General features: G+C 41.9%; 2 protein-coding genes across 5 annotated transcripts in view; one reads left to right on the top strand and one right to left on the bottom strand.

Annotated features, from left to right (window-relative positions):
• The window catches only part of spaca6 (sperm acrosome associated 6), a 45881-nt gene extending 38766 nt beyond the window's left edge, over positions 1–7115 (top strand). For all 4 annotated transcript variants that reach the window (XM_079893922.1, XM_079893923.1, XM_079893925.1 and 1 more), the window contains 5 exons: positions 3398–3475; positions 3990–4090; positions 4654–4810; positions 4909–5089; positions 6563–7115. In XM_079893922.1, coding sequence (XP_079750048.1) covers positions 3398–3475; positions 3990–4090; positions 4654–4810; positions 4909–5089; positions 6563–6662 — 617 coding nt within the window. In that variant the 3' untranslated portion in view covers positions 6663–7115. The remainder of the gene's footprint in view (positions 1–3397; positions 3476–3989; positions 4091–4653; positions 4811–4908; positions 5090–6562) is intronic.
• A 15416-nt stretch (positions 7116–22531) lies between these two features.
• Positions 22532–25816, bottom strand: has1 (hyaluronan synthase 1). Its single transcript, XM_079893827.1, has 4 exons — positions 25124–25816; positions 24775–25000; positions 24206–24338; positions 22532–24030 (listed from the first exon to the last, which is right to left on the bottom strand). The coding sequence occupies exons 1-4, from the start codon at positions 25805–25807 to the stop codon at positions 23355–23357; spliced, it is 1719 nt and encodes a 572-aa protein (XP_079749953.1). The 5' UTR covers positions 25808–25816; the 3' UTR covers positions 22532–23354.
• Between the last annotated feature and the right edge of the window lie 270 nt (positions 25817–26086).

The following is a 26086-nucleotide window of genomic DNA, read 5'->3' as shown; positions in this document are numbered from 1 at the left end:
ATTTTTTTACAGTCTATGGGTGTCACACGTCGATTAACCGGTGCTTATATTCTCACTGTCACATACCTAGTATAGGCCGCCTACCTGAAAGAGAGTTTAGCTTGCCCAACCATAGTAGCCTGATTAGAACGTCAATGACAAAAAAATAACTTGGGAATCACTAAAACGAGAGATTATTCTAATTATATTACATTAATTTTAAGTTGCAATCAACAGTTGATAATAAATGTATTACTGATCAATGGTAACAAGGTTGCGCTGCTGAGGCTCGTGCAGCTTCTCCAGGAGAAACGTAAACAACTGAGCGCAGCACACAAAAAAGAAACCCAGTTAACAACATACTGACTATAAAAATTACAAATATGGAGTTTTTATATATTTTATAACATGATAAGAGCAACCTCACTTGACGAGTAGGCTGTGTTTCCTGAATACAATCACGATTGAAACTGCGACGTTGATTTCATCAACAGGTTAATAAACAGTTACAATTAAGTCACTTACATTTAAGATGCAATATTGACTGTTTTTGTTCTGTTTCAGCAGCAAAAATAGTTAAACCAAGATCACAGCAGAACCATTGCACATCTCACAGCAACTTGTTTTCTCATTTCTGAATGATTCAGCATTTTGAATGAATCGGTTGACTCAAAGATTCAATGACCAATCCATAAACATCTGTCTCAATCATGAATGACTCAGTCATTCGAACGAATCGTTTGAACGAATGAATTAATGACTCGCTCATTAAGACGGTCGCCTGGCGACACCTAATGGCGGTTTAGTGTTATGTTTAAAAGTATCTTTCTTTCCAACGTGTGTGCACCATTATCAATGTCTGTGCGGACGTCTTTACTTTCACTTTTATATTAGCGATTTAAAAGCACCCGCTCGTGTCACACATCGATTAACCAATGGGACAATATCCTCACCGTCATATACCTAATAAATTTATATTTAAATACAATAGGCCTACCTAGTAAAACGTTTTATATACTATTTGGATATCCTTTTGGACACAAGAGGGCAGTATAGCCCTATGTTTGCTTTTTTGTTGAACCAAATAGCACTAAATAGCCTGTTTTTAACTTTTTCATACTTCTTGAATTGCAAAAAAAGAATAAAATAGGTTTAGTTCTAATATTTGTATAATTTTATATAAAAATAAATGGTGTATAATTACATTTTTAGAAGTTATGAGATGTTTCCTGCTTCCTTTTTGACATTAATTTAATCCCTCGCCATAGCAAAACCGTTAGAGATATTCAATATCCGTTCACAATTTAGCATCTTTAATGTATTTTCATCATGTTGAAAAAGTTTGGTGGGAATAAAATAAATAGTTTAAGAGGAGTGGCTAAAAATTCAGAGGCTGATTTTGCAAAAAAATCCACATTCACATGAAAATATCTCACTTCCTGATGGGAGGAGCTAATGAATGTAAATTAGAAAGTTGTCCGGCTTGATGAGAACAATATACAAACTATTTTTTTTTACTCTAGTTAAAACTAACCCCCCCACTTTTGTCAAAAGCATGTTGAAAGTGACACACTTCCTGCTGCCAGTTGGTGGCGCTATAACTTTGACTCACAATAGTCACATCCATGTGATCGGCCTCTTACAACGAACACACTGGTGAAGTTTCATCAAGATCAGTTAATGTATGCTGAAGTTATAACACACTTCCTGTTTCATTTTTTCGCCATAAATTCGTTTCCTCGCCACGGCCAAACCGTTCCGAGATATTCAAAATCCGTCCGCAATTTAGCATCCTCAATGTCTTGACTTCATGCTGACCAAGTTTGGAGGCGAATCGATGAATTTCCTAGGAGGAGTACATTAAATTCAACAGCATGCGTTTCCAAACAACGCTAAATAGCAGACTTCCTGTTGAGCTGGCGTAAAACTTAGAGCACGAAAGTTGTTCGGCCTGAGGAGATCTATGTGTGTACCGAGTTTCATATTATTACATGCAAGTGTGTTTGATTTATGGACACGTGTTCGGATCCCGTTCCAGGGGGCGCTGTCGAGCCCCCCTGCCACGTCCGGGTACCAGCTTCAGCCCGGCCCTGATGGGCGTTGGTTCTGACCTGTGTGCAAAGTTTCAAGAGTTTTTGAGCACGTTAAGGGCCCCAAAAGCCCTGAAACCTTGAAAAACAAAAAAGCAAATCTCACCCAACAGACAAATCCCTCCCACCCCTCACACACACAGAGTCAGAGAGAGAGAGAGAGAAAATTCTCCCAAAAAATCACATTCAAACCAAAATATCTGCCTTCCTCTTGGTCTGAGAATATGACTGTAAATTAGAAAGTTTTCCGGCTTGATGAGAACAATATACATACCAAGTTTTGTGATTCTAGGAAAAACTAAGCCCCCATTTTTGACTAAAGGTGGCGCTACTGAGCCATTCCACCACGCCCGTTTCTGAAACTTTGCACATGTCTACTGGCTAATAAATGTAATGTGTCTGTTGAGTTTCATGCAATTTCAAGTATGTTAAGAGTCTCAAAAGCATCAAAAAAGAATATTAAAGTTTGAAGCGTTGCCACGGCAACCGTATTAAAGATATGAAAAATCCTTTCACAGGTCTACATCTGCCGTGTGTCTACATTATACACATAAAGGTTGAAGCAAATCGGGTAAAAATAAGAGGGTGATTTCAAAGCATTTTGAAAGTGACACACTTCCTGCTGCCAGTTGGTGGCGCTATAACTTTGACTCACAATAGTCACATCCATGTGATCGGCCTCTTACAACGAACACACTGCTGAAGTTTCATCAAGATCAGTTAATGTATGCAGAAGTTATAACACACTTCCTGTGTCCCATTATTCACCATAAATTCGTTTCCTCGCCACGGCCAAACCGTTCGAGATATCAAAAATCCGTTCGCAAGAATTCATCCTCAATGTCTTGACTTTATTCTCACCGAGTTTGGTGGCGATCGGATGAAATCCCTAGGAGGAGTATTTCACATTCCATTGTATGCGTTTTCCAAACAACGTATAATAACCGACTTCCTGTTGGGCTTTTGTAAAACTTAGAGCACGAAAGTTGTTCGGCCCGATGAGATCTATATGTGTACTGAGTTTCATATTAATACATGCAAGCGTGTTTGATTTATGGACCAAGTTTTCGGACCCCATTCCAGGGGGAGCTGTCGAGCCCCCCTGCCACGCCCCGGTACCAGCTTCAGCCCGGCCCTGATGGCCGCAGGTTCTGACGTGTGTGCAAAATTTCAAGAGTTTTTGAGCATGTTAAGGGCCCCAAAAGTGGCAAAAAGGCAAAAAAAAAAATAATGAAGAAAAAGAAAAAAAATAATCCTTACGGAAACAATAGGGCCTTCGCCCTTTCAGGGCTTGGGCCCTAATAAATGGGATAAAATGTGTTGTTTAGGTTTCCAGGCTCAAGGTGCTGTTTATAACTGCGTGACCTGTCAGTACGACTCCTGTGAGTTCCCACTGGATTGCCCCGGTGAGTTGACAGGCTCCTTTACATCTGCACAGTTTTCTGTTCAATCGACGATGATATGTAATTCTATGCAGCCCCCCACCCACCCACTCTCTCCACACTTGACATGATGGATATGTTATAACTCAACCTGACAGAACCACCTCTGTAATTATGTAACGGCATTTACACAGAGCAGACATCTATAGCTTTTATCTCTACTTAAGTGCACAGCGAAGTTGTTAAACGAAACCTTGGGCCTTGACACATTTTCACACATGTGGGTCACCTAAGATGGCAGGCCTTCTCCCACACACTGTGGTATTCATTTCCACTCAGTACAGCTACAATTACTGCTCAACGTATCTTTTCCTTAGCTGCTCTCACCAGAGGCTCTGTTTAAATATTATAATTAGGTGAATGGTGGGCAGACTGTGCTGCCTCTGTCCTTCAGTTGACAAAAGGCATTCAGTTGCAAGGTGAAGTGATACAGATCTGTGTCCAATGTATTTCTTTGTGTGTATGCATGCTTTTACAGTGAAGGAAATCACTGTACAGGAGAACAACAGGACTCAGATGTGGTGTAAGGTCCCTTTCCCGCTGCCCACAGGGGCAGAGATTATCTGGAGATATGCAATGGTGAGGAGTTGATCACCATGAATAGCTGACAAAGTTTAAAATGACCAATGAGCAAAACGAATATTAATTCATGCATTCATTCATTCCCCTTGTTTTTTTTTGTTTTTTTATCCAGACAAAATTATTGTAAGTTTCTTGCTGGCTGGCTATCCATCCATTCCAATTTTTTTTTTTTTTATATTCAAATGCAGACAAAAGTGTAGTATGTTTGCTGTAGAATTTACCAACATTTTAGTGGAATGTAACAATAATAATAAAAAAAATGTATGCAGACAAAATTACAGTATTTCATAAATTAATTAATTCATCTTGGTTTTTTTTATTTTTTTTTATTCAAATGCAGACAAAATTGCAATATGTTTCCTGCAGAATTAACCAATATATATAAATAATATAGCCCCCTCTAATTTTGGTAAATTCTGAAGGAAACATACTGTAATTATAATTTTGTATTTTTTATATAGTCCCACTTGCTAAATGTTACAGTACTTTAAGGATCAGGATTTTTAAACCTTTCCTTCTTATTCTTTTTTGCACTTACAAACGCTGAACTTGACCTTCAGGAGATAACTATGTTGATGGATCGATTTGATGAGGTCACGGTTGGAGTGGATCCACTTTACTTTATCTCCTCTGCCCGGCCAGAGCACTCAGGCACCTACCAGTGTGAAATATTCTCTCAGGAGCACTCTCTCGTCCGGATCTACTACTACCTCACAGGTAACCAAGCACGTATGAAAAAAAGAATGACATTCCTGTACTGTTGCTCTTGCTGATCTCACTTCCTATATACCAAATGTCTGTGGTTTCCACCTCAGTGGTCCCTCTGGCACAGTTAGGCCATGCAGAACTACAGGATGTATTTGAACAGGCTCTCCTCCCAGGAGGCCAGTTCCCTCCCCTGTTCCCTAAGGATCCATTCACCTTGTGGGTGCCCAGTCCCACCCTTCTCACCACCTGTCTGACTGCAATGTTTCTGCTGGTCTTCCTTATGCTAGGGTAATAATTTTCACAATAATTATTCAGTGCAATTCCTATAATTATTTAATTTGATTATTTATTTATTTATTTATTATTATTATTATTATTTATTTTTTTATATTTCATTTGATTAAAAAGTAAAGTAAAACATTAGAGCATTCTTACAGCAGGGATTCCCAAACTTATTTTTTGTCAGCTGAACCCCTAAAATATTTCCTTGAAGTATACCCTGTAAGTTAATATTTCAAAGATTATAACACATTCGCTTGTTCACGGTTCTCATATATCGATTAGTTATGGGGAAAGTTACTTTTAAAATCAATGTGTTCAAATATTACATTACTCCATAAAAACGTAGCTAATTGCATTACTTGATTACTTTTTACGGAAAGTAATGTGTTAGGTTGCTTTTGCATTCTCACCTGGGCTGGATTTGCATGTTTGTTTTTTAATAACAAAACCCACAAAAAGTTAAATTTTTGGCAAATGTAAAGGCCCTTCACACCAAAAATGAAATGAAGAAACGCAAATTCACGCTTGTGCAGTAGAGGGCGCAAGTCAAACAAACCTTTCAGCTGTGCTGCCATTCTGGAATCTGGATTGCAGAAGAATAGGAAGATCAAAAAATAAAACACAAATGTGATGTTTGGTTATGGGAAGTCATTTTTGCTTATTGGTATGATTGAATTGGATCATCGAATGTCAGCAGCAAAGTGAGATTAATTAGTTATTTAACATTTAATTGCAGGTTTGCATAATATTTTTTTGCGTTTCACTGTTTTGATTAATTTTGAGGAATACTGAATGTTCACATTAATTCTAGAACAAAACAAAAATCTTTCTTTTTAGTAAACTCTGTGTACACAAACAATGTTCTCAATGCTCAAGTTCATGTGTAGAGCCCCTGGTGATACTTCGAGCAAAGTTTCATGTTGTGTCGAGCCTTCTTAGTGTTTTAAAAATATAGATTTTTGATGCTATCATAAAAGTGCCCCATTCACAAGGCATTTTAACCTAAAACGAAAATATGGTCAAACTTACAAGTGGCGTTTCCATTGTAATTATGCTTTTAAACGAAAGTTTGCCTCGGGTAGATTAACAAAAAGAGCCTAGGTTGCATTTTGGCGAGAGTTACCCTTTAAAAACGACCTGTTTCCCTTCATCATCGTGTTTGTGTGTGTTCTACTACTGTTGTTTTTATTTTAAAAAAGTATTTTAATTTGACTTTTTATTCTTTAATCAGTTATTAGCTTTTCTCCAACTCAGGAACCCCCTGCAGTTCAATCACAAACCTCAGTTTGGGAAACCCATGCATTACAGTAATGAAAATGTGCCTGTGATATTGTCATGAAATGTATGTCACTATGCAAAAAAATCTTAGTGGTCCTAACATTAGACATCTAAATATCTTTATGCACAATGTGATTCATTTAGCCTATGTTTAATCTAATTTTTCACTTCTTGTTTGATTTTATCTCTCTTTGTCCATAGGGTGCTGTATTGGTTATCCAATCAGATTGGGACCAATCATTCTGATCCAACCCAAGAAACAAAATCCACAGAAAATAAGAAATATTTGATTCACTGTTAAACATGAGAAAAACAATAAATAAAGCAATTCCCAAATGATTTAGGACCAAATTATTTGAGAACAACATACTTTAAATATTATATAGAAGTGAGTTTTTGAAAATGACTGGGAGAACATAGGCGAGGCAGTAAATCTGAGCATATGAGTGAGGCTGTACCACTACCTCATGTTATAAAGTCTACTTTATGCTACTAAATATAGCCAGACGTGACTCAAGGCGTTACTCCTTTTACAGTCTTTACTCTGTGTTTTGCTGCTGTTGTCCCAACAACCAATTAAGTCCAAACTGGGGAATACTTCTTTGTACAGCACTACAATTTTCCATAATGTTTGTTAGGACAGTGTATTTTAGAGCTGCAAATTTTATTACAATGTCTGGATTTTATTGCAGTTCTTCAGATTTAAATACCTTTTTTCATAAATTACAAATATATTTAAATAAAAGTCATCCCTAAAACCCTGCTTGTTGATTATCATCATTACCACTGGTCATATTTCTGCTTCTCATCTCCTTTGGCACTTCCTAATCTTCTCTGAGATAAGATGTCCGCCAACTCAATGCTGAGGTCATGACAGAGAAACCACCCAAAATAGAAGACTGCATAGAGTAAACGTAAAGTGGAAAATAGTTTATTTTATTTCAAAGAATGCAATCTGTAATCAACATCCACTGGAGGCAAGCTTGGAGAACCAAAGTGCAGCTTTATTCAAAATATGATCAAACATAAAACAAAGACATGGAACTCGGAACATGGAACTCGGAACTCGGAACATGAAATGCTTTTCTATTCACTGGCTGTTTAGCTTTTATTATCTTGCCCTTGATGGAACCGTTACAAAGTTATGAAAGTGCTAAATAAATAAATATGTCCGATTTGGAATTACTCTCTCACAAAGAGTTTCCCTGAAAGAACTAACTATCATAACTATCAGATATCAGATGGGACTTTAAAACTTGTTTTTGAAACTTGACTAACATGTCTTCAAGATGTTGCTGATATCGGTTCTTTCCAAAGTTTAAAAAACTGCTAAATGTTTGATGACAATCAACATGAAATGATTCTTCAAGATGTTGCTGATATCGGTTCTTTCCAAAGTTTAAAAAACTGCTAAATGTTTGATGACAATCAACATGAAATGACTGGTTACAAACTTTTTTCGTTTTTTTTATCTTTTTTTTTTTTTTTTTTTTTTATAAAACACTGTTGGAGTCCAGTAGAATGTGTCTGTAATTGGATGTCAATTGAAGAAAAAATGTAATCGATATAAACTGCCAATCCTCTGAAAACAAACTATCTGCCAACTATAGGCAGCAATATCAAGAGCATATTGATAAAAATGGACAAACATAGGATTTAAACAATTATTTGGCATTAAGTAGATAATATAAACACTTGACACCACCTAAGAAGTTTTTGATCTTGCTTTGCTAGTTTGCGTATATGTATCCCATATTCTGATCATATTTTCTGAGCATATTTCATTTTTTACAATGGTGTTTGAAAAGTAATGTGAATTTGAATTTGAATTTGCCTTGTAAAAAGGGGTTTAAATGGCCATACATGCAAGTAATTGTTGATCATCACGCCACTTCATCAGTATTTGGAAATAATATGTAAATATTTTTCTCCATGTTTAATTTAACAATGTATTTATTACATTCAGGACAAAATTATTATATACTCTAAACTGTAGACTAAAAAGACTTATTTAGGGAGATCTATTTAAGGTTGTCTATTGTAAACTGATAAAAAGAAAGGATTCAAAACTCATCAATCACCTTCATATTGTTCCAAACTTGTATAACTTACTTTCTTTTGTGAAATAAAAAAGAAGATATTTTGAACAATGTTTCAGCTGTTTTGTCCATACAATGAAAGTCAATTGGCCAAAACATTGGACCCCACATATGGACAAAAAACAATTAGGTATTTGGCTAAATGTCTTCTTTATGGAAGAAAAAGGTCATTCAGGTTTGGAACAACGTGAGGATTTAAGTTTTGAATTAAGCAAAAACCAAACAACCAACTGCAAAACCTAAATACAAGATCACACATTATTAATTATTTGGGTTTCACTTTATTTTGATGGTCCCTTTAACATATTCTGTTGTCTATAAGTAACATTGCACCTACATGTCCAATGTTACTAGAGTATTAGTAGACTGGTAGGGTTAGGGTTAGAATAAGTTTGCATGTACTTGCAAAGTTACTTATAGGTAGAGGGCCCTATCTTGCACCCAGCGCAATTGACTTTGTACACCGACGCATGTAGGCTATCATTCCTATTTTGCACCCGCGCAAAGCGGACTTTTCCCTCCACAGACGCACGTCGGTTAACTAACCCCGGATTTCCACCAACTGCGGAATGGCTGCGTGTCGGCTCCGCTGCGTGTCGGCTCCGTGCTCCGCTGTCCTTCAATACCTACCAGGTCCGGATTTGTTGCGGAACGGCTGCGGCCATGACTAACAGCTGAAATCAGGAGGACCCACGAGATCTCGCGAATTCACATATGATCGCGCGATATAAGTGCTGAATTGCTGCGGAGCTCTCCGGCATCCGGCAAAAATAGAAGCTCTGCGTATCTGCTCCGGAGGGCTGTGGATCGCCGGAGTCGGAACGCAGCCGTTCCGCAGTCAGTGAAAATACACACATTGACTTTAATGGAAACCTATTGACTCCGCCGCTGTTCCGGAGCGGATCCGCAGCCATTCCGCAGTTGGTGGAAATTAGGGGTGAGAAATACACTTGCGCTCCCCGGGGCGGTTCAGCGCAAAGAGCAAATACCGCAAACAGCGCAAATACCGGCGGGATAAATGACTCTTCAAAATAGAATGAGGGAACGTTTGAGCTGGAACACGAGGCGTGTTCCAGCTCAAACGTTCCCTCATTCTATTTTGAAGAGTCATTTATCCCGCCGGTATAATAGCAACAGCGCCCAAGACCCGCCCACAAAGTTACTTCCGTTTTGCGCTTGATACTTGCGTTTCAGATCGTTAAAATAGGGCCCAGAATGTCTGTTGGAGGACCAACACAATAAAGAGTTAGCAGATATTAGGCAGACAGTTTACTAAAACTGAGAGTTAGTTGACATGTATACAGTGGCAAAGTTACTTATCCTCAACAGAATGTACAAAGGGGACCTTCAAAATAAAGTGTTATCATTATTTGTTGTATAGTTGTAGCATATGAATATCAGTACAGTGAATGGTGGCCGTTACAGGCATTTTTTTTTATCAATGAAGCTGATTCATTTGTGGTTGCTGTTGTGGTGTAGCTTTGGTGTGGCGAGTGTAGTGTGTGAGAACAAAACTGAAATGACAGGCGCATGAGCATGCTGTTTGAGGCCTACATATACTCTTACTCAGAGAACTCTGTTTTCTCTTTTAATCATTCCCAGATGTGCAGTCTGGGTCTGTAGACCCTCTGTCGCAAGGAGGGAAGAAGAGACAGGGTGGGCAGGATCGTAATAATTGCAAACATTTGTTGAGGGTGAAGCATCATTTCTACCATGGCTTGACTGCCAGTAACAGACCGAGGTTTCTTCATTTTTCTCAAGCGTAATCACGATGAGTGTTGTGTGTTTAGGTCATTCCATCTTTATATCAGCTTCAATCTGTATATCTGGCCAAATAAAACATGACTAAACATAACGGAAACCACCGGTTGGAAAAACGCTGGTTGATGTCAGTATAACCGCTTTATCAACCTCTTGATAAAGTTGAATGAGTAAGAATGATACAGGGCAGGGCTATTACTGGAATTTCTCTATTTAAACAAAGAATATCGGAAGAACTTCATTGCATTACTGAAAAGCGCAAGTTCATCTGAGTCACTCCACATAGAATATGTGTTTTAAATGCCTAAAGATGCGGTCACATATAACGCTGAACATTTAAAGTAATTTCAATACTAAAGGGGGCGGTCACACTACACTTTTCGTTCCATTGACTTCCATTTATACGTTTGCGAATGTGGGAGACAGGAAGCTCAAGCGAAGAAGTTTCGCATTTTGCTACGTTCCAAAGTTCAAATTCACACCTGTGAATTGGTATCACAAGAAGGGATGCGACCAGTAGAAGATTTATATCCCACAGCGTGACCTCTTAGCTTAATTAAAAGAACACAAACTTTAAATCTGCTGGATTTGTAGCTGTGATGATCAACCTGGGGGTTATCATCACATGAACATCAGTTCACAGTGTTATTGTATACATTGATTTATTGTTAAATATGTTATGAGTATGTTTTCATATTGTTTACCTTTGATTAATGATATTATTTGTGATCATGTTATCGGTTCAAATGCATATGTAATAGCACTGACATTGAACTAAATGTGTTTCCGTTGTCATGGGAGTTAATCGACCCCTACAGATGGTATGATCCGCTAGTGTTTGGCGGGAAGAGAGAAGGGCCAGAGCTTGTACAGTCAAATGCTGTAAGATGTGAGTCTTCATTGTCAGAGGCTTGTTCCTCGAGGCTATCTGATGTCGTGTTTTGCTGCTCTCTGCTGCTCCGCGTCTATTTTGAGTATTTTTGATGATTTAAAAAAAAAAAAATGTAAACGTATGTTTTTAAAAAATAGGCCATTTTACATCCTCAAAATCTAGTTTGAACAGCTTATTCAGTGGGATTGGGAGTTCCGTGTGAGAGCAAAAAAGTTCCCCACTCAGATTATTTGCTTTTGCTTCAGATTTTGCTTAAGGATGAAACATTTCCCCATGCACAGTTCACACTGGGTTCAAGTTTTCCACACGAATTTGGAGCACTGACCAAAAGAATGCTGCTTAGTTTGAAAGTGACTCCTGTGCTTCATGTATCACTACACTATTGACAGTGGACAATGGACATTTTTTTGCCAGCAAAGAGTTCTTGCTGTAGTGAAGTTGGATGTTTAAAATGTAGACCTACTCAGTCAAGACCATTTGCTTCCACGTTTTATGTCCTTTAATCTATTTTTATAGGCTGTTTGAAAACGTACTCGGTTACTAACATAACCTCGGTACTCTCTAGAAGAAGGAACGAGTACTGCGTAATATCTTACGCTATGGGGAAATCTCTTTTCTGCGAGATACTGAAGCCAAAAATTATCCTTAATTTTGGAATAATGTAAAACGCGTTGCGGCAGCATGCAGACATAGGCGAGACAGCTTGCGCACCTATTGGCTGCCCTGCGGCAACTGCAGCAGCCTATCGAAAGGCCCCATCGGGGGTGCTTTGCGCCCACTGCGTCACGTCCTGCCGAAACGGGCGTGGCCTTGGGCTATAAATATAGCTTCGACAGGCTTGTTTAGCTGGTTTTTCATCGCCGGAGCAAACCAGAGCGTGTTGCAGGCACGGCAAGATACGCAGTACTCGTTCCCTCTTCTAGAGAGAACCGAGGTTACGTTAGTAACCGAGTACGTTCTCTTATGAGAGGTTCTCTCGTACTGCGTAATATCTTACGCTATGGGGAACACAGTGTAAAACGCCGTGCATGCTGAGATCCAATACCAAAGTCCCAAGGGCAAGTGCCCGGGGCTCATATAGTACATGATCATCAGGGACTCACAGAGAGTCCAGGAAGAGGGGCTATAATAGCATCATTCCTGTAATAAACAGCATCCTATAAGGAGCATTTATTGTTGAAAGTGTTCCATACAGCCAGGGCGAACAAACTCGGCCTGGTCTGATGAATATTATGGGTCTTACACACTGCCCATAGAGCTGCGTGATCGATCAGCGAGCGTTTGCTCAAGCAGTTTCAGTATTCTGGGCCGAAAGCATCGGGGCAGACGATACCGATTTATTAGACCGAAAGCAGCTTAGCCTGCAAAGCGGGAACCTCTAGGTTATAAAGCAATTTTCCTTGTAAGGCAATCCCACTAGACCAAGCCCACGACGAGGCCATGCCTCTTGTGGAGTGCGCTCTAACACCTAACGGGCACTGCAAGCCCTTAGAGGCGTAAGTCAGCGCTATTTGGACACTGTCTTGAAAGACAAGTGCTTGATATCTATTGATCGGATCGGCTCGAATGGGGCACCTTTCATGGCCTCCAAGACCATAGAAAGGTCCCATATGGGAACTGAGGGAGGTCTGGGAGGATTTAACCTCTTAGCTCCTCTAAGGAAGCGAATGACCAGATCGTTCCTTCCAAGTGACTGGCCAAGCGTTGATTTAGTAAACGCTGCTATAGCCACCACGTACCCCTTGAGCGTGGATGGGGTTCTGCCCTTATCCAGTAGCTCTTGCAGGAAGGAGAGAACCTCCTTCACCCCACAATTTGGGGGTGATATGCCACGGGCTGTGCACCAGCTAGAGAACACAGACCATTTTGAGGAATAGACCCGTCTCGTAGAGGGGGCCCTCGTCTGCATGATCGTGTTTAACACTCCCTCCGGGAGGTTAGCGGGTACCCGTTGATGGCCCACGCATGTAGGGACCAAAGCTCCAGGCGAGGATGCCAGATCGAGCCCTTGGCTTGAGAGAGGAGGTCCCTCCTCACTGGTATCGGCCATGGGGCAGTGCTTGTCAGCTGCATCAGAACTGGGAACCAAGCCTGGTTCTTCCAGAACGGAGCCACTAGTAGCACTGAGCATCCGTTTTCCCTGATCCGCTCTAATACCTGAGGCAGGAGCGTGACGGGGGGAAAAGCATAGAGCGGGCAGCGGGGCCAGACGTGGGCCAGCGCATCCTTGCTCTTGGAGAAAAAATTCGGACAGTGAGCGTTTTCTTGAGACGCAAACAGGTCTACTTCCGCTCTGCCGAATGTCTCCCACAGCAGCTGGACTGTCTGCGGGTGTAGAGACCATTCTCCTGCTGGAACATTGTTCCTGGACAGTCTGTCTGGTCCCACATTCAGGTGGCCAGGCACGTGCGCTGCTCTCAGTGAGCGCAGATTGTGCTGAGCCCAGACCAGGAGGCGTTCCATCAGCCTGTAAAGGTTTCGGGACCTGATACCTCCCTGGTGATTTATATAGGCCACCACTGACATGTTGTCCAAACGGACCAAGACGTGGTGTCCTGCTATCTGGGGACGAAAGAACGCCTCAGCGTGTTGTCGACTGCCATCATTTCCAAGCAGTTTATGTGTAGAAGCTTTTCCCATTCTGACCACTGGCCAAAGAACGGTCTGCCCTCGAGCAGCGGTCCCCATCCCGAGGTGGAGGCATCTGTAGACACCACCTTCACGCTCGAGGAAGTCCCCAGGCTTACACCTGACTGGTACCAGTCGATCGCTCTCCAAGGTTTCAGAGCTGAGACGCATTTCTGATCGACCTTGAGGCGAAAAAGACCGGAGGTCCACGCTCGGCGCGGCACTCGCGCTTTTAGCCAGAACTGCAGTGGGCGCATGCGAAGCAGACCCAACTGAAGTACTGATGATACTGAGGCCATGAGACCCAGCATCCTTTGAAACTTTCTGAGCGGGACTATAGCGCCGCAGCGGAAGGTTTCCGTCATGCGCTGAATATCCAGTCTGCGCTGTGGCGATAGCTGAGCTGTCATAGACAGCGAGTCCAGTTCAGCCGTGTCCATGCACATCGTGAATGTACGGGGTGCTAGGGACAGGCCAAACGGTAGGACTGTGTATTGATATGCCTGGCCCTCGAAGGCGAATCTCAAAAAATCGCCTGTGACGTGGCGCTATTTGTATTTGGAAATACGCGTCCTTCAGATCTATTGACACAAACCAGTCCCCTTGGCGAATTTGCAAGAGGATTTTCCTGGTTGTGAGCATTCTGAACTGGCATTTTGAAAGCGCTTTGTTCAGCTGTCTTAGATCTAGAATGGGTCTGAGACCCCCGTCTTTTTTCGGTACCAGAAAATATCTGCTGTACAGACCCCCTTCGGTCTGAGCTTGAGATAAAGGCTCTATGGCCCCTTTGCTCAACAGTTTCGCAATTTCGGTTCGAAGTAGATATGCTACTTCCTTTTCCACCGTGGTTTCGATTCACGCCGCGCAACGGCGGGGGCGTCGAGCGAACTGTAGCGAATAGCCTCTTTCTATAATGTTCAGCACCCATTCTGATACCCCGGGAAGCTTTGCCCACGCATTTGCATTAATAGCTAGGGGTTGAATGAGATCTGGGCTCTGGCCGTGACATAGTGGCGGCCGGAGAGCTTCGGTATGCTGTAACATAGACGCCGTGCTTGCAGCGTTCGAGGCGGGGGGCACGCTGATCACAGCGGGCAGCCTGCCCGCGCTCGACTCTCTTATGGCGGATAGCTGAGAGAGAGAGAGCGGGGGGAACCCCGTGGGGCTTGTCATGTCTGTGAGTGAATATGGGCGTGGAACAGCGGGAACTACACTGAAAACACCGTCGGCCTGACAGTCAGTGTGTTGGTTTCGTTTCTACAGAAACCGAGAGACATGCAGTGTGTAGTGTTTGTGGGCACTGGATCGTGGGCACATTCACTACATTTAATGCACAATCGACATGAGTCGATTTTATGTGCGTGAGCCCTGTGGGGCGGGCTGTGTCTGTGTGTAGGAATGAGCACTGGGCAGTGGGCATTTTTACTACACTCATAACACCATCGGCCGTGGCCGGAAAACCAGGAAAAACACTCTTTGAAAGAGATTCATCTGGGTCGCCGTAAAAACAGCGTTTGAGTGCAGGCAAGCGGGCCGTGGTACCGGCTTGTTTACTGCAGAATACACTGGAACAGTCGCATTTTCTGGAACTGAACGAGCGAGAAGTTTTGGTGGAAGTCTGGCCGCAGCGGGACTTGAACACCGTCGTTTTCCTAGGCGGGCTAGGAAGACTTTGAGGCCTCGGGCTTTATCTCAATCTTCTGCCGGGGCCCACGTGAGGGGCGGCGGCCGGCAGAGCGAGAGCGCGGTCTCCAGTCTCGGGGCTGTCGACACTGTGAGGCGACGGCGGCGGGCAGAGGCAGACGGCTGTTTGAGCGGCCTGTTGCAAAGCTAGCGCGCTTCGGCAGAAAATGCTTCATGGCCTGTGACGTTTTTTGCACCTCAGCGAATCTGTCCGCGAAGTCTTTGACGGACGATCCAAAGAGACCGGCAGAAGAGATGGGGGCGTCGAGGAACGCAGCGCACTCCGAGTCCGGCATCTCAGAGAGCATCAACCATAGATGTCTCTCAGCAACGGTGAGAGAGGCCATGTTCCGTCCTATGGCCTGTGCAGCGGATTTAGTGGCGCGGAGTGCAAGATCCTTGGCGCTTCTTAAATCTGGCACTCTGATAGCTTCCGGTCCTTCCTCATCCAGTTTTTGGAAAAGGTTGGCCTGGAAGATCTGCAAGGTGGCCATCGTATGCAACGCCGATGCAACCTGTCCAGTGTCCAGCGGCGGTGTAAGCGCGACTGTGCATGGCTGAAGTCGTGCGGCAAGCTTTTGATGGCAGCGCCGTCTTAGCGCGCCGTCCAGCAGAGGGCGGGCAAAGATGGGCTGCTACAGCTTCTTCCACCGGGGGAAGAGAATGGTATTCTCTGATTCTAGCACCGTCCACCACGGAGAATGCTGCTGAGGCAGAGGTACGCACCCTGGCTGAGAAAGGGGCACACCAGGACTTTGCGAGTTCTTTATGAAGCTCAGGAAGAAACGGCGCGTCTTGAAGGCAGCGAAACGCGGTCCCCTTGCAGGAAACAACCATCCAGCCGGTTGTGCGCAGGCTCCGCGGGCGTCGACCACTCGAGGCCGAGGCTCTCCACGGCCTGTGTGAGCAGGCGCGTCAGCTCTGCTTCAATGCTTGCCCTTTTCCTGGAAGACTCGCGAGCAGAGGGGGCGAGATCCACAGAGCTCGACCAATCCTCACTGCCCGATGCCTGGATAGAGCAGCTGCCCTCCTCTACAACTGCCACTTCTTCGACGTCATCCACAACGGAAGCGGCGGCAGACGGCGGCCGTTGTCCTGGAGTGATAGACTCAGGTGAAGCAGTCGGCGAAGCTGGCGGGTGAACCGGCGAGCTTGTGTCCGGGACCCGCTGAGCACGACGCTTTTTACGGCGCGGCACCGCAGCGGGCGGGGGTGCAGTCTCATTGAAGGATGCCAGGCGAGTCCTCAGAGTCACCATGGGCATTAGCTCGCAATGAGGGCATCCGCCGTCAGCAAGCGCGAGAGCTGCATGATCCTCACCCAGGCAGGAAACGCAGATGACATGGCAGTCCCCGTCGCTAGGGGTGGGAGAAAAAATAGATCCATCGATGCATCGCGATTCTCTCTCCAACGATTCTGGATCTGAGCTTAGTTTTTTACCAGATATGCAATGACGCTGAGTTTACTTCAGAAACACCCGTAATCTGTTTTCTTCCAATTCCTCACACACATATATACACCAATCAAACTTTCCGTAAAATAATCTTTAATAAGTTCGTAAAGGTTGAAGCGAATTACAAGGACATTCACAGGCTTCATTGCACAGGATGCGCTGTGAGAGACGCGCGCTTTGGTTGATGTTACGTTACACTTGAAGCGTGCTGTCTCGCCTTTCTGTATTTTCCTTACAAATGCTCTACGAAGTCATCATTTATGTGGTTTGGAATGTAGTGGACTTGTATATTTAAAATATGAACCTCACTAACAGAAGGCTGCTTTCAATTTCAAATGCTGACGCGCGCTTTGTAGACTGCTCGCGCATGAGGCTGTGCGACTCCGTGTAAGTGGTTTAATATACTTGTGCAAAATTAACGTAAACACAGCCAGTTATGTCTTAAGGGATTAAACGGACAGGACAAACCACTTTACTACTTATATTTCAGAAGAGATCTGTGCGTGAATGCAGATCTCCCGCAGTCTATGATGTCATAGTAAAAAACAACAGTAAAGATGAAGAAAAATCACTCACAGTTCTTGAATGGAAAACGTTCAGATAATCTTAGGCTACTGAAAGCACTATTTGTTTGTTTGTTATGTTTCTATGCTCCTCTTTATTATTTGCTACTTACTTGTATGTTTTGAAGTTATATTAGTTTAAAATTCTTAACATACAACTGTTTTAATTATTTTTTTAAAATTTGTAAATGTCATTTACATACTGTGAATCGTTTTTTTGAACCGAGAATCGTTTTTGAATCGAAAATCGATTTTGAATCGAATCTTGAGCCTAAAAATCGATATCGAATCGAATCGTGACATTTTCTGAATCGTGCACCCCTACCCGTCGCTGAGTGGGGCTCGGCACGAGCCACAGAGGATGCGAGACATCTTAAAAAAGACGCTCGGCTCTTTTAGAGAGAGAGTGTGAGTCGCGGCGGCGAACACACACTAGTAATGAAAGGATATAGTGCGCCGGATAGCGCAGCAGGAACGGCGGCAGAAGGCGGCTCGGCCAGCGGCTTCGATGCAAGGCTCGTCCCGCTGAAAGGCTTTCTCTGACGGCGCGGCTTCTTCTCTCTGGATCCAGCGATGCGTGAGCTCCGCTGAAGAGATGAAAAATCAGCTAAACCAGCCTGTCGAAGCTATATTTATAGCCCGCAAGCTGTCTCGCCTATGTCTGCATGCTGCCGCAACGCGTTTTACATTATTCCAAAATTAAGGATAATTTTTGGCTTCAGTATCTCGCGGAAAAGAGATTTCCCCATAGCGTAAGATATTACGCAGTACGAGAGAACCTCTCGTAAGAGAACTACAATACCTTGCATGTTTAAACATATATGACCTAAAACACATATGTGGTCAACTTGTATATTTTCAGGTAATTTTCTTACAATGATAAATGGTTTATTATATTTAGACCTTCTCAGTCAAGACCATTTGCTTCCAAGTATTTTAACTGTCCTTTAATCTTTTTTTATAGGCTGTTTAAAAACTACAAATACCTTGCATGTTTAAACATACTGTATGACCTAAAACACATACATGGTTAACTTGTATATTTGCAGGTATTTTTCTTACAATGATAAATGGTTTATCAAATGACTTTGATAATTATTTACCAAACTCTCCCATGATAATTACGACATTAGGGGGTCATTGTCACCAGTTACATCATTCTTTCATGCATTGTGACATGTCTGAGTAGCTCCACCCATTTTAAAGCAAAATGCTGATGTCATCAGTGGAGTGTAAGTGTCGTTTTTTGTCATATTTGTTTTCAAGTCATGAACATGACAGCAATGAAAATTGCATTGTAATCATTTTTGACACCCTGTTGTTACTGTAAATGTAACTTCCTTATCTTCAAAGCTTTGGAGGTAATTTATGTTTTTTGTTTATGGTTGTATTTAAAACAAATTAAAAATTTTTACTTCCTATTATTGTGATCCACCTTGGTTGCCTTTGGTAACAGTCTAAACATGCTATAACACTCAAATGTTCTTCATAAAATGTTTTCCATGAAACAATTACCCCCAAATGGCACCCACCCTACTCTGATTCACCCTGTGTTCTTGTGTGACTATGCCTTAAATCACACAAAAGGGTAAATCATTTGCTTTGAATTGATCATGCATATCATGTTATCCTACAGTGTTATTGATTTTGCTGTAAATGACACTCAAACTGATTTATGTCAGCTCTGGTCTGGATGTACAAATGTCAGGGAATCCTCCCTTATACTGTATTTTGTTCAGATATATTGCAAAACTGTATTTAGAGGTGCACCACCGTCCACATCCTACATTGCTGGAAATGTTGTGTTTAAAAATGTAGTCAAATTCAAATCAGTTTTGTTTAATTAGGAGTTCAAGCACATAGCGCTGAAACCCTATTGTAATTGTTAGAATTTCCAAGGATCAGCATTCTCCCCCAAAAGTGACAGGGCAGACCAAACCGTAAGTCGTAGAGACTTGAAACTTTGAGGGATGGTAGTACCCACCCGTCTACAACGTCAGCAAAGCTCACCCCAATCGGCTTGATGGTGGCGCTACAGCGATCAAAAGTACGTAATGGCTCATAACCTAAAATAACCTAAACCGTTCGTCGCAGGCTCAAGTGTCTTATATCGTTGGAATCAACAAACAAAACGCACGTTTTGGGTTTTACGAAATTTTCGGGTATTTTGGCTTTTTCGAAAAACCCACTTTTGCGAACTAGTCCTAGGTTTTTTGCCTGATCAGAACCAAACCAGTGCAGAAAGATTATCTGGAGTCTGATTGTCAATAATTATCACAAAAAAGTCAAAATTTTGATTCACAGGGACAGGGCCTTACTCAGAGAAGGTCAATCACTGCTGTTCCTTCTGACCCACTCAGTGAGACTATTGGATATCACTGGGGAAGCGTACCTATGGAAAGGGACGCTACGGAGACCACATCCTGTCAGTAGGGAGTTATCATGTGGGGATTACACATATAAACTGGCCAACAGGGCAGTAGTACATATGGAAGGTGTCTGGGGTAGCTCCAGTCTAGTTAGGGGGGAGTCAATATCGGGAGAGACGGCAGAGTGAGCTCTGCCAGGGTAAGACACGGGGCTCGCCGACAGAGAAGCCATACCATGAAAGAATACACATATGGGATCGCCGTAGGAATCACAAACCTAGCCTAGCACAGGGGCTAACCAACTGGGCATACTCACAAGTGCCAGGCCTAGCATCGGACGTCTCCGCTACGTCTGACTGCCGAGGGTGCTGGAGGAACTCCATACAGGGTTCGCCAGTTGGGGAACTCACCTGTGGTGCAAATAAGTGCACGTATTGTAAAACCTCACGAATGTGTTGGGTGTTGCCCAGCCCGCAGCTCTACAAATATCTGCTAGCGAGGCACCGTGTGCCAACACCCAGGAGGGAGCAACACTCCGAGTGGAATAAGCACTCAACCCCAGGGGGCATGGCTGATCTTGGGCTTGGAATGCCAAGACTATGGCGACCACTATCCAGAGCGCCAGCCTCTGCTTGGACAAAGCCTTTCCATTCTGCTGTCTGTCTCAGCTGTTCTGAGGTCCTGAAGCTCTGTGTTCGGTCCGCATATAAGCACAAAGCAAGAAGGGGACAGAGCAAAGCTAGGGATCTGTAAGCCTTGGCAGTAAGCACGGACGAGATCTATCAGGCCTTGGATGGGAGACACGGATTACCCCGCCAGACGGCAGCCTGCAATTGCATCGCAAAGGCTGTTGATCAGCGTGAACCACCCCGAGATACCAATCGCCCAGCCTTGAACGTTCGGGGCACTGTGGAGGCCTACACTTGAGCCCAACACTAACAGCGGCCTGGGAAAGCATAGCAGTCAGCTCTGGGTCAGCGTGCTTTAAGCCCAGACAAGTGAAGACGGAGTCAAGAAATGACTGCATCCAGAAACACACGGGTGGATTAACATCTTTAAAAAGACACAGTGTCACAACCGTGCTTGCTCTTTTAGGGAAATAGCTCTTTTATTGTGCTGGTCACAGCACGACTTGCAGACTGTTGGATGCATGCAGAGTGCACAGGAACTCTTTTAGTTCAACTGCAATAAGCATTCAAAGAGAAAATGCTCTTTTAGAGTGCATGTCCCTTTAAATAGTGACCACTGCTGACGTGAAAGCTTGAATGTACGATTGCACGTGCTCATTGTGCATCAGTGGCGATTTGTTTAAGACTGCAAGGGAAGCTCGACTTCCCCTATAATGTCAAAAAATGAATGGTCAAATATGTACTATTGTATTAACATTTTACTGACTAAAATGCGTTAGAAAACGTTCGTCTCAAAGACGAGTTCGTTCAGAATCAGTTACATACAGCAGGTCGGCTGACTCGATTTGCTTCTCATACATTCCCGAAGCGTCACAGCGCATTTCCCTGTTGAAGCCCAGCTTCCATTGACTTCAATGGGGCTGCTTCGAACAGTTTTTTTCAGCGCTTCGAAACTAGACGGTCATTGGATAAATGCTGCGATTATGTCCCGCCCATGGAAGCTCAGCTTCTCTGGGGGTCAACGGGGAGTGGGCTGGCCTGGACTCCGGGCTTCCGCGTGATGATTGGAGGGTCTGTCGAAAGGCTGTGTCTCCTTTTGATTGACAGCGATTTCATACAATAAAAAGTCGCTGATGTTGAAGCTGTTCGAGCTCAGTCCCATCGCGGATTTTAAAGACAAACTGATGCAACCTATTTCTTGGTATTTGCTTGTCGAAATTGCTAGCCAATTTTTATAATACATTTCACACAATTATACATTTATACCTTTATTATATTATTACTTATTATATTTTTTATATTATTATTATTAGTAATAATTCAGAAATAATTATTAAAATAATTTTAAAAATATCTTATTATTATTAGCATTATTATTATACTTTATTATATTATTATTTATACCTTTATTATATTATTACATTCATTTTTCACAGAGCATTTTCTTGAAAAGGAACGTAGAATTTACATATAAATAAATGAATAATTTTTATGATGTAGGCCGAAAATGAGCTTCCCCTCTTTGAAAGACCAGCAGCCGCCACTGTTGTGCATATATATACCTTTTTGCGGGGCGGGGTGCACGATGCAAATCTCGCATGCCAATGTGCATTGGCTCGTTTAGTTTATACTCGAAGGTGATTGGGCTCTCAGACGAGATCCCAATTCGTCAGTTGTTCTGACGTAACTTCGAACATGACTGACTGAAAGGGAACTCCTCTTTCTGAGCAACTTTGCCCATAGGACCACAGCTGTCAATCGAATTAAATATCGGAGATTATTTAAAAAACCTACTTTCACAAACTAGTAACAGGTTTTTGGCTCAACCTCGATAACTATTAAAAAACTTTAAAGCATATCTTTCCTTAGTAAATTGCCTGTTTTGGCTATAAATGGTGTTTTCCATCTATGATCTAGGTGGTTACAGGCTTGCTAAATAAAACATAATACCTTTTTATGCAGATGCTTAAAGGTATTAAAGCACTTGAACTCTATTAATTGCTGCTTGCAGCTATACTTTTATATTTTTTGTCCATCAAAGTATAACAAAACAAATTTTCAACAAATGTCAAAGCAATGGTTGAAATAAGTTTCCTTTAAAAAATAATTTATTCTCTTGTGTTGTTTAAATAACAAATATTTTTGAGTTCACATTTACAAAATATTGCTGGCAATAAATATACTGACTCAACATACTCTCTTCAAGAGCTAAAGACAACAAAATGCCCTGTCACATTACATCAGAAAGAATTACAAGCATTGTAAATCAGCACACATCAGCAATCAGCACACATCACAATTGCTTCTCATGAAATATTTGTGTTAATAATTAATACATTTATTGATAAATAACTCGTCATATTTGTGCAAGTAGTCATTCTGATAATAACAAATGCTAATACATCTTCAGCAGCACGTGATCATTGCTGTTCACTGTGTCAGGTATGTATCTTTTTATCAGCATTCTTTAAATAATGTGTTAACAAGTGTTGTAACAGCATGTCTTAGTGTTTCCTCAGTTATCTCAACAATCAATCAATATCACTTCAGTAAGCTCAATGATGTAAAGTGCTATGTTACAATTCCCTCAATAAAAATAACATCTGTAATATTGAGGTTCACTTCTAGGCTATATTTGTTTAATTTAAAACCTTACAGCATCAAATGTTGACTACTGCTTTCTGCACATTTAATACAGTCATTGTATTTCATAAAGACAAGTAGTTTCCACATCATTTCTAATTTCTAAATTCATGGTATTAATGGACATCATATCATGTGCAATACTAATATATACATAAAAACAATCACAAATAAAATTGCAAGTTTAAAAACAATCTATAAATAAAATTGCATGAAGACCATGAAAAAGTTCAAGTTTTCTTAAATAAATAAAAATGTGCCCAAATAATTGTCTTATACATTCACAGTGTAACTCTGTGAGCGTTTTCGTAATAATCTCCGAAACCACATCCAATAGAGGCAGATCATTACAAGCCAGTAGCACACATAAGCTGCAGATCCAAATATCAAAAACTTGATCTCTTCTTTTTTTCCATCTGTTGTCCACTTCTCATTGCATTCCCTGTAGATCGTGTACCCCAGGCCTCCCAACAAGATGGCTGCCCACACTGAAAGGGGTGCTAGGGGAATATAGTTCCCCACCATCTTACGACGACCCGATGTCCCCCAGCTGCTTTTATTCATGGTGATAATGGCAAAATATTTGGCGGGCAGGAGGCTGGTCATGTAGAGGGCAGAGTATAAGGACATGAAGAGCATCACTGCATTTTGTCGTAGGATGCAGGCATAGGCTGCCTTTATCAGACCAATCAACTGGATGCAGCACAAAACCCACAAAATGTCCCATAGAGTGCCTGTCCAGAAGAGCTTGATAATGGTGGCAGTGACAAAAAAAGGAAAGATGCCTGAGACAATGGATTCGTAGGTCATCCACAGGTTATGCTTGTGCCACCACATAGCATTATAGAGCCATTCACGAAAGTAGGATTTGGTCCAACGCGTCTGCTGATTGAGCCAGCGCAGAAACTGGGCGGGAGTCTCGGTATAGCACTTAGAACGGGCAGTATACCTTATAGGGACAGAAACACACAGTTAAAACATGTCTGTTTGAAATTAAATACAGTTTAAAAGTATTTGACAGGAGAAGAATGTTATGCTCATTGTAGAGGACGATCATGCACTTAGCAATTTTACTTCTAAATCATCAATGGTGAATCATATTTGGCCATACAGTAACTACTTACTTTGTAGCATAGCCCATGCTTAGCATTCGATTGGTGAGATGGCGGTCATCCCCAAAAGTGCAGTGGGTACCAAGAAACGTCTGGTTGTACCAGGATTCCAAAAACTGCTGGAGGAGGTCATTCCTATAAAGACCTGAAGCGAAGATAATCAAACGCGTTTAAAACTTAGATCAGAGTAACAAAAATATGCCTACTTGGTTAGATCAGATTAGAACTGAGTAATCAGTGCTCTGAGTGGACCAAAGATAGTTTAAATACTTATTTAAAAAACATATTTTATTCATGCTACACTCTTGAAAACAAAGGTTCCAAAAGGAGGTTTTCGCAGAGATGCCATATAAGAACCATTTTTGGTTCCCCAAAGAACCTGTCACGTCTGTCAGTGAACAGTTTTTAAAATAGACACTTTTTTTCTTATAATGTTATGAAGACAAATTATGAAGACAAACTTTTTTATTTGAAATAAGCTGCACCGATGACTCATTCAGTATAAGAACATGCATTTATAGTACATAGGGTCAATTTGGTTTCATATACACTTTGGTTTAAAAAGGTTTTGTATTACATACCTAAGGGACCACTGATACAGGAGACACAGTCAAAGAAGGACTGGCAGGACCTCTCAATGTTAAACGCCATCCAGTAGCGCAGGCTGCTCATGAAGCTGATATAGGAGTCTTTAAGGTTAAGGATCATCACGTCGCCTCCCACGGCACCGTATTTCTGGTTACTTTCCAGCACCTTGCAGAGCTCCACTGTGGCCAGAGGGTCTAATTTTGTGTCCGAGTCACATACCTGATTACAAAAAGTAGAATATGAAGAAAATGTAAGAGTGATGGAGTATTTCTTACATATTTGTTACCCTAAAATTCAATGCTTCATTTGTTCTTAGTATAAGTGCTTGTAAATATCACTAACCTGTATATAATCCACAGAGGATCCTAGTGCCTTGAATGCTGTATACATCACTTCCCTCTTTCCTCCCCATTTTTGCATGATGCAAACACACTTCTTGGTCCTAATGAGTTCTTCAACCTCCAAGCGCTGGGGGTCTTCAAACATCACCCCATCATTGTCATCTGTACCATCAGCTTCAGCATCTTTTACTTGGCCAGTGGGGTTCCAAGAGTGGTAGTTGTTTTGCCATATATAACAGCCAGGATCCTGGTCTGCAAAGACCTCCCGGAACATCTCCATCATGTAGCGGTCATCTTCAGAGTTTCCGTCCACCACCATGACAATGCGTAGGAGCTCAGTTGGGTACTGCAGAGCCCGTACTGACAGAAGGCACTCACGGAGATAGGCAGGGTCCTCCTGAAAGGCTGATATAGTAAAGCCAATGGATTTTGTGTAAGAGCAAGGTTTGCGTCTTGCATGCATGCGCCGATGCTCCACAAAGGCAAAAAGGCTCTGAATCAGGACGTGGAAGCTTAGCAGCAGTCCATAGAAACCAAATGAGATGATGTTATATGGAGATGTAGCTATCTCAAAACCATAAATGTACGCCCATAACATCACCCCAAGGACCAGGAGAGCAAAAAGAAATGTAAGAATGGCTCGGATCAGAGAGCCAAAACTCCTTAATACTGGCTTGATGTCCATTTTATTATCAAATTGCTAGAAATAATGAAAAAAGTATGAAAAAGATTTACTTTTGAAGGAAACATAATTTTAGTAATCATCAACATAAAAAATTGGTACTTAAAAAACATAACAAGTAAAGTTACTCGAATGCAAATTTTTTTTTAATTACACATAATATAATGGGTAAAATTACACATATAATAAATAGTATAGAATTAAAATTAATAAGCTGTTTTTAACATACCTATTCGGACAAATCTTTACCCAGGTTTATTCACCCTTTCCTTAACCTGCTCT

This window comes from Squalius cephalus (genome assembly GCF_949319135.1).
Source record: "Squalius cephalus genome assembly, chromosome: 15".
Lineage (NCBI taxonomy): Eukaryota > Metazoa > Chordata > Actinopteri > Cypriniformes > Leuciscidae > Squalius > Squalius cephalus.
The sequence above is the reverse complement of the archived record's forward strand: the minus strand, read 5'-3'. Positions and strand labels throughout refer to the sequence as shown.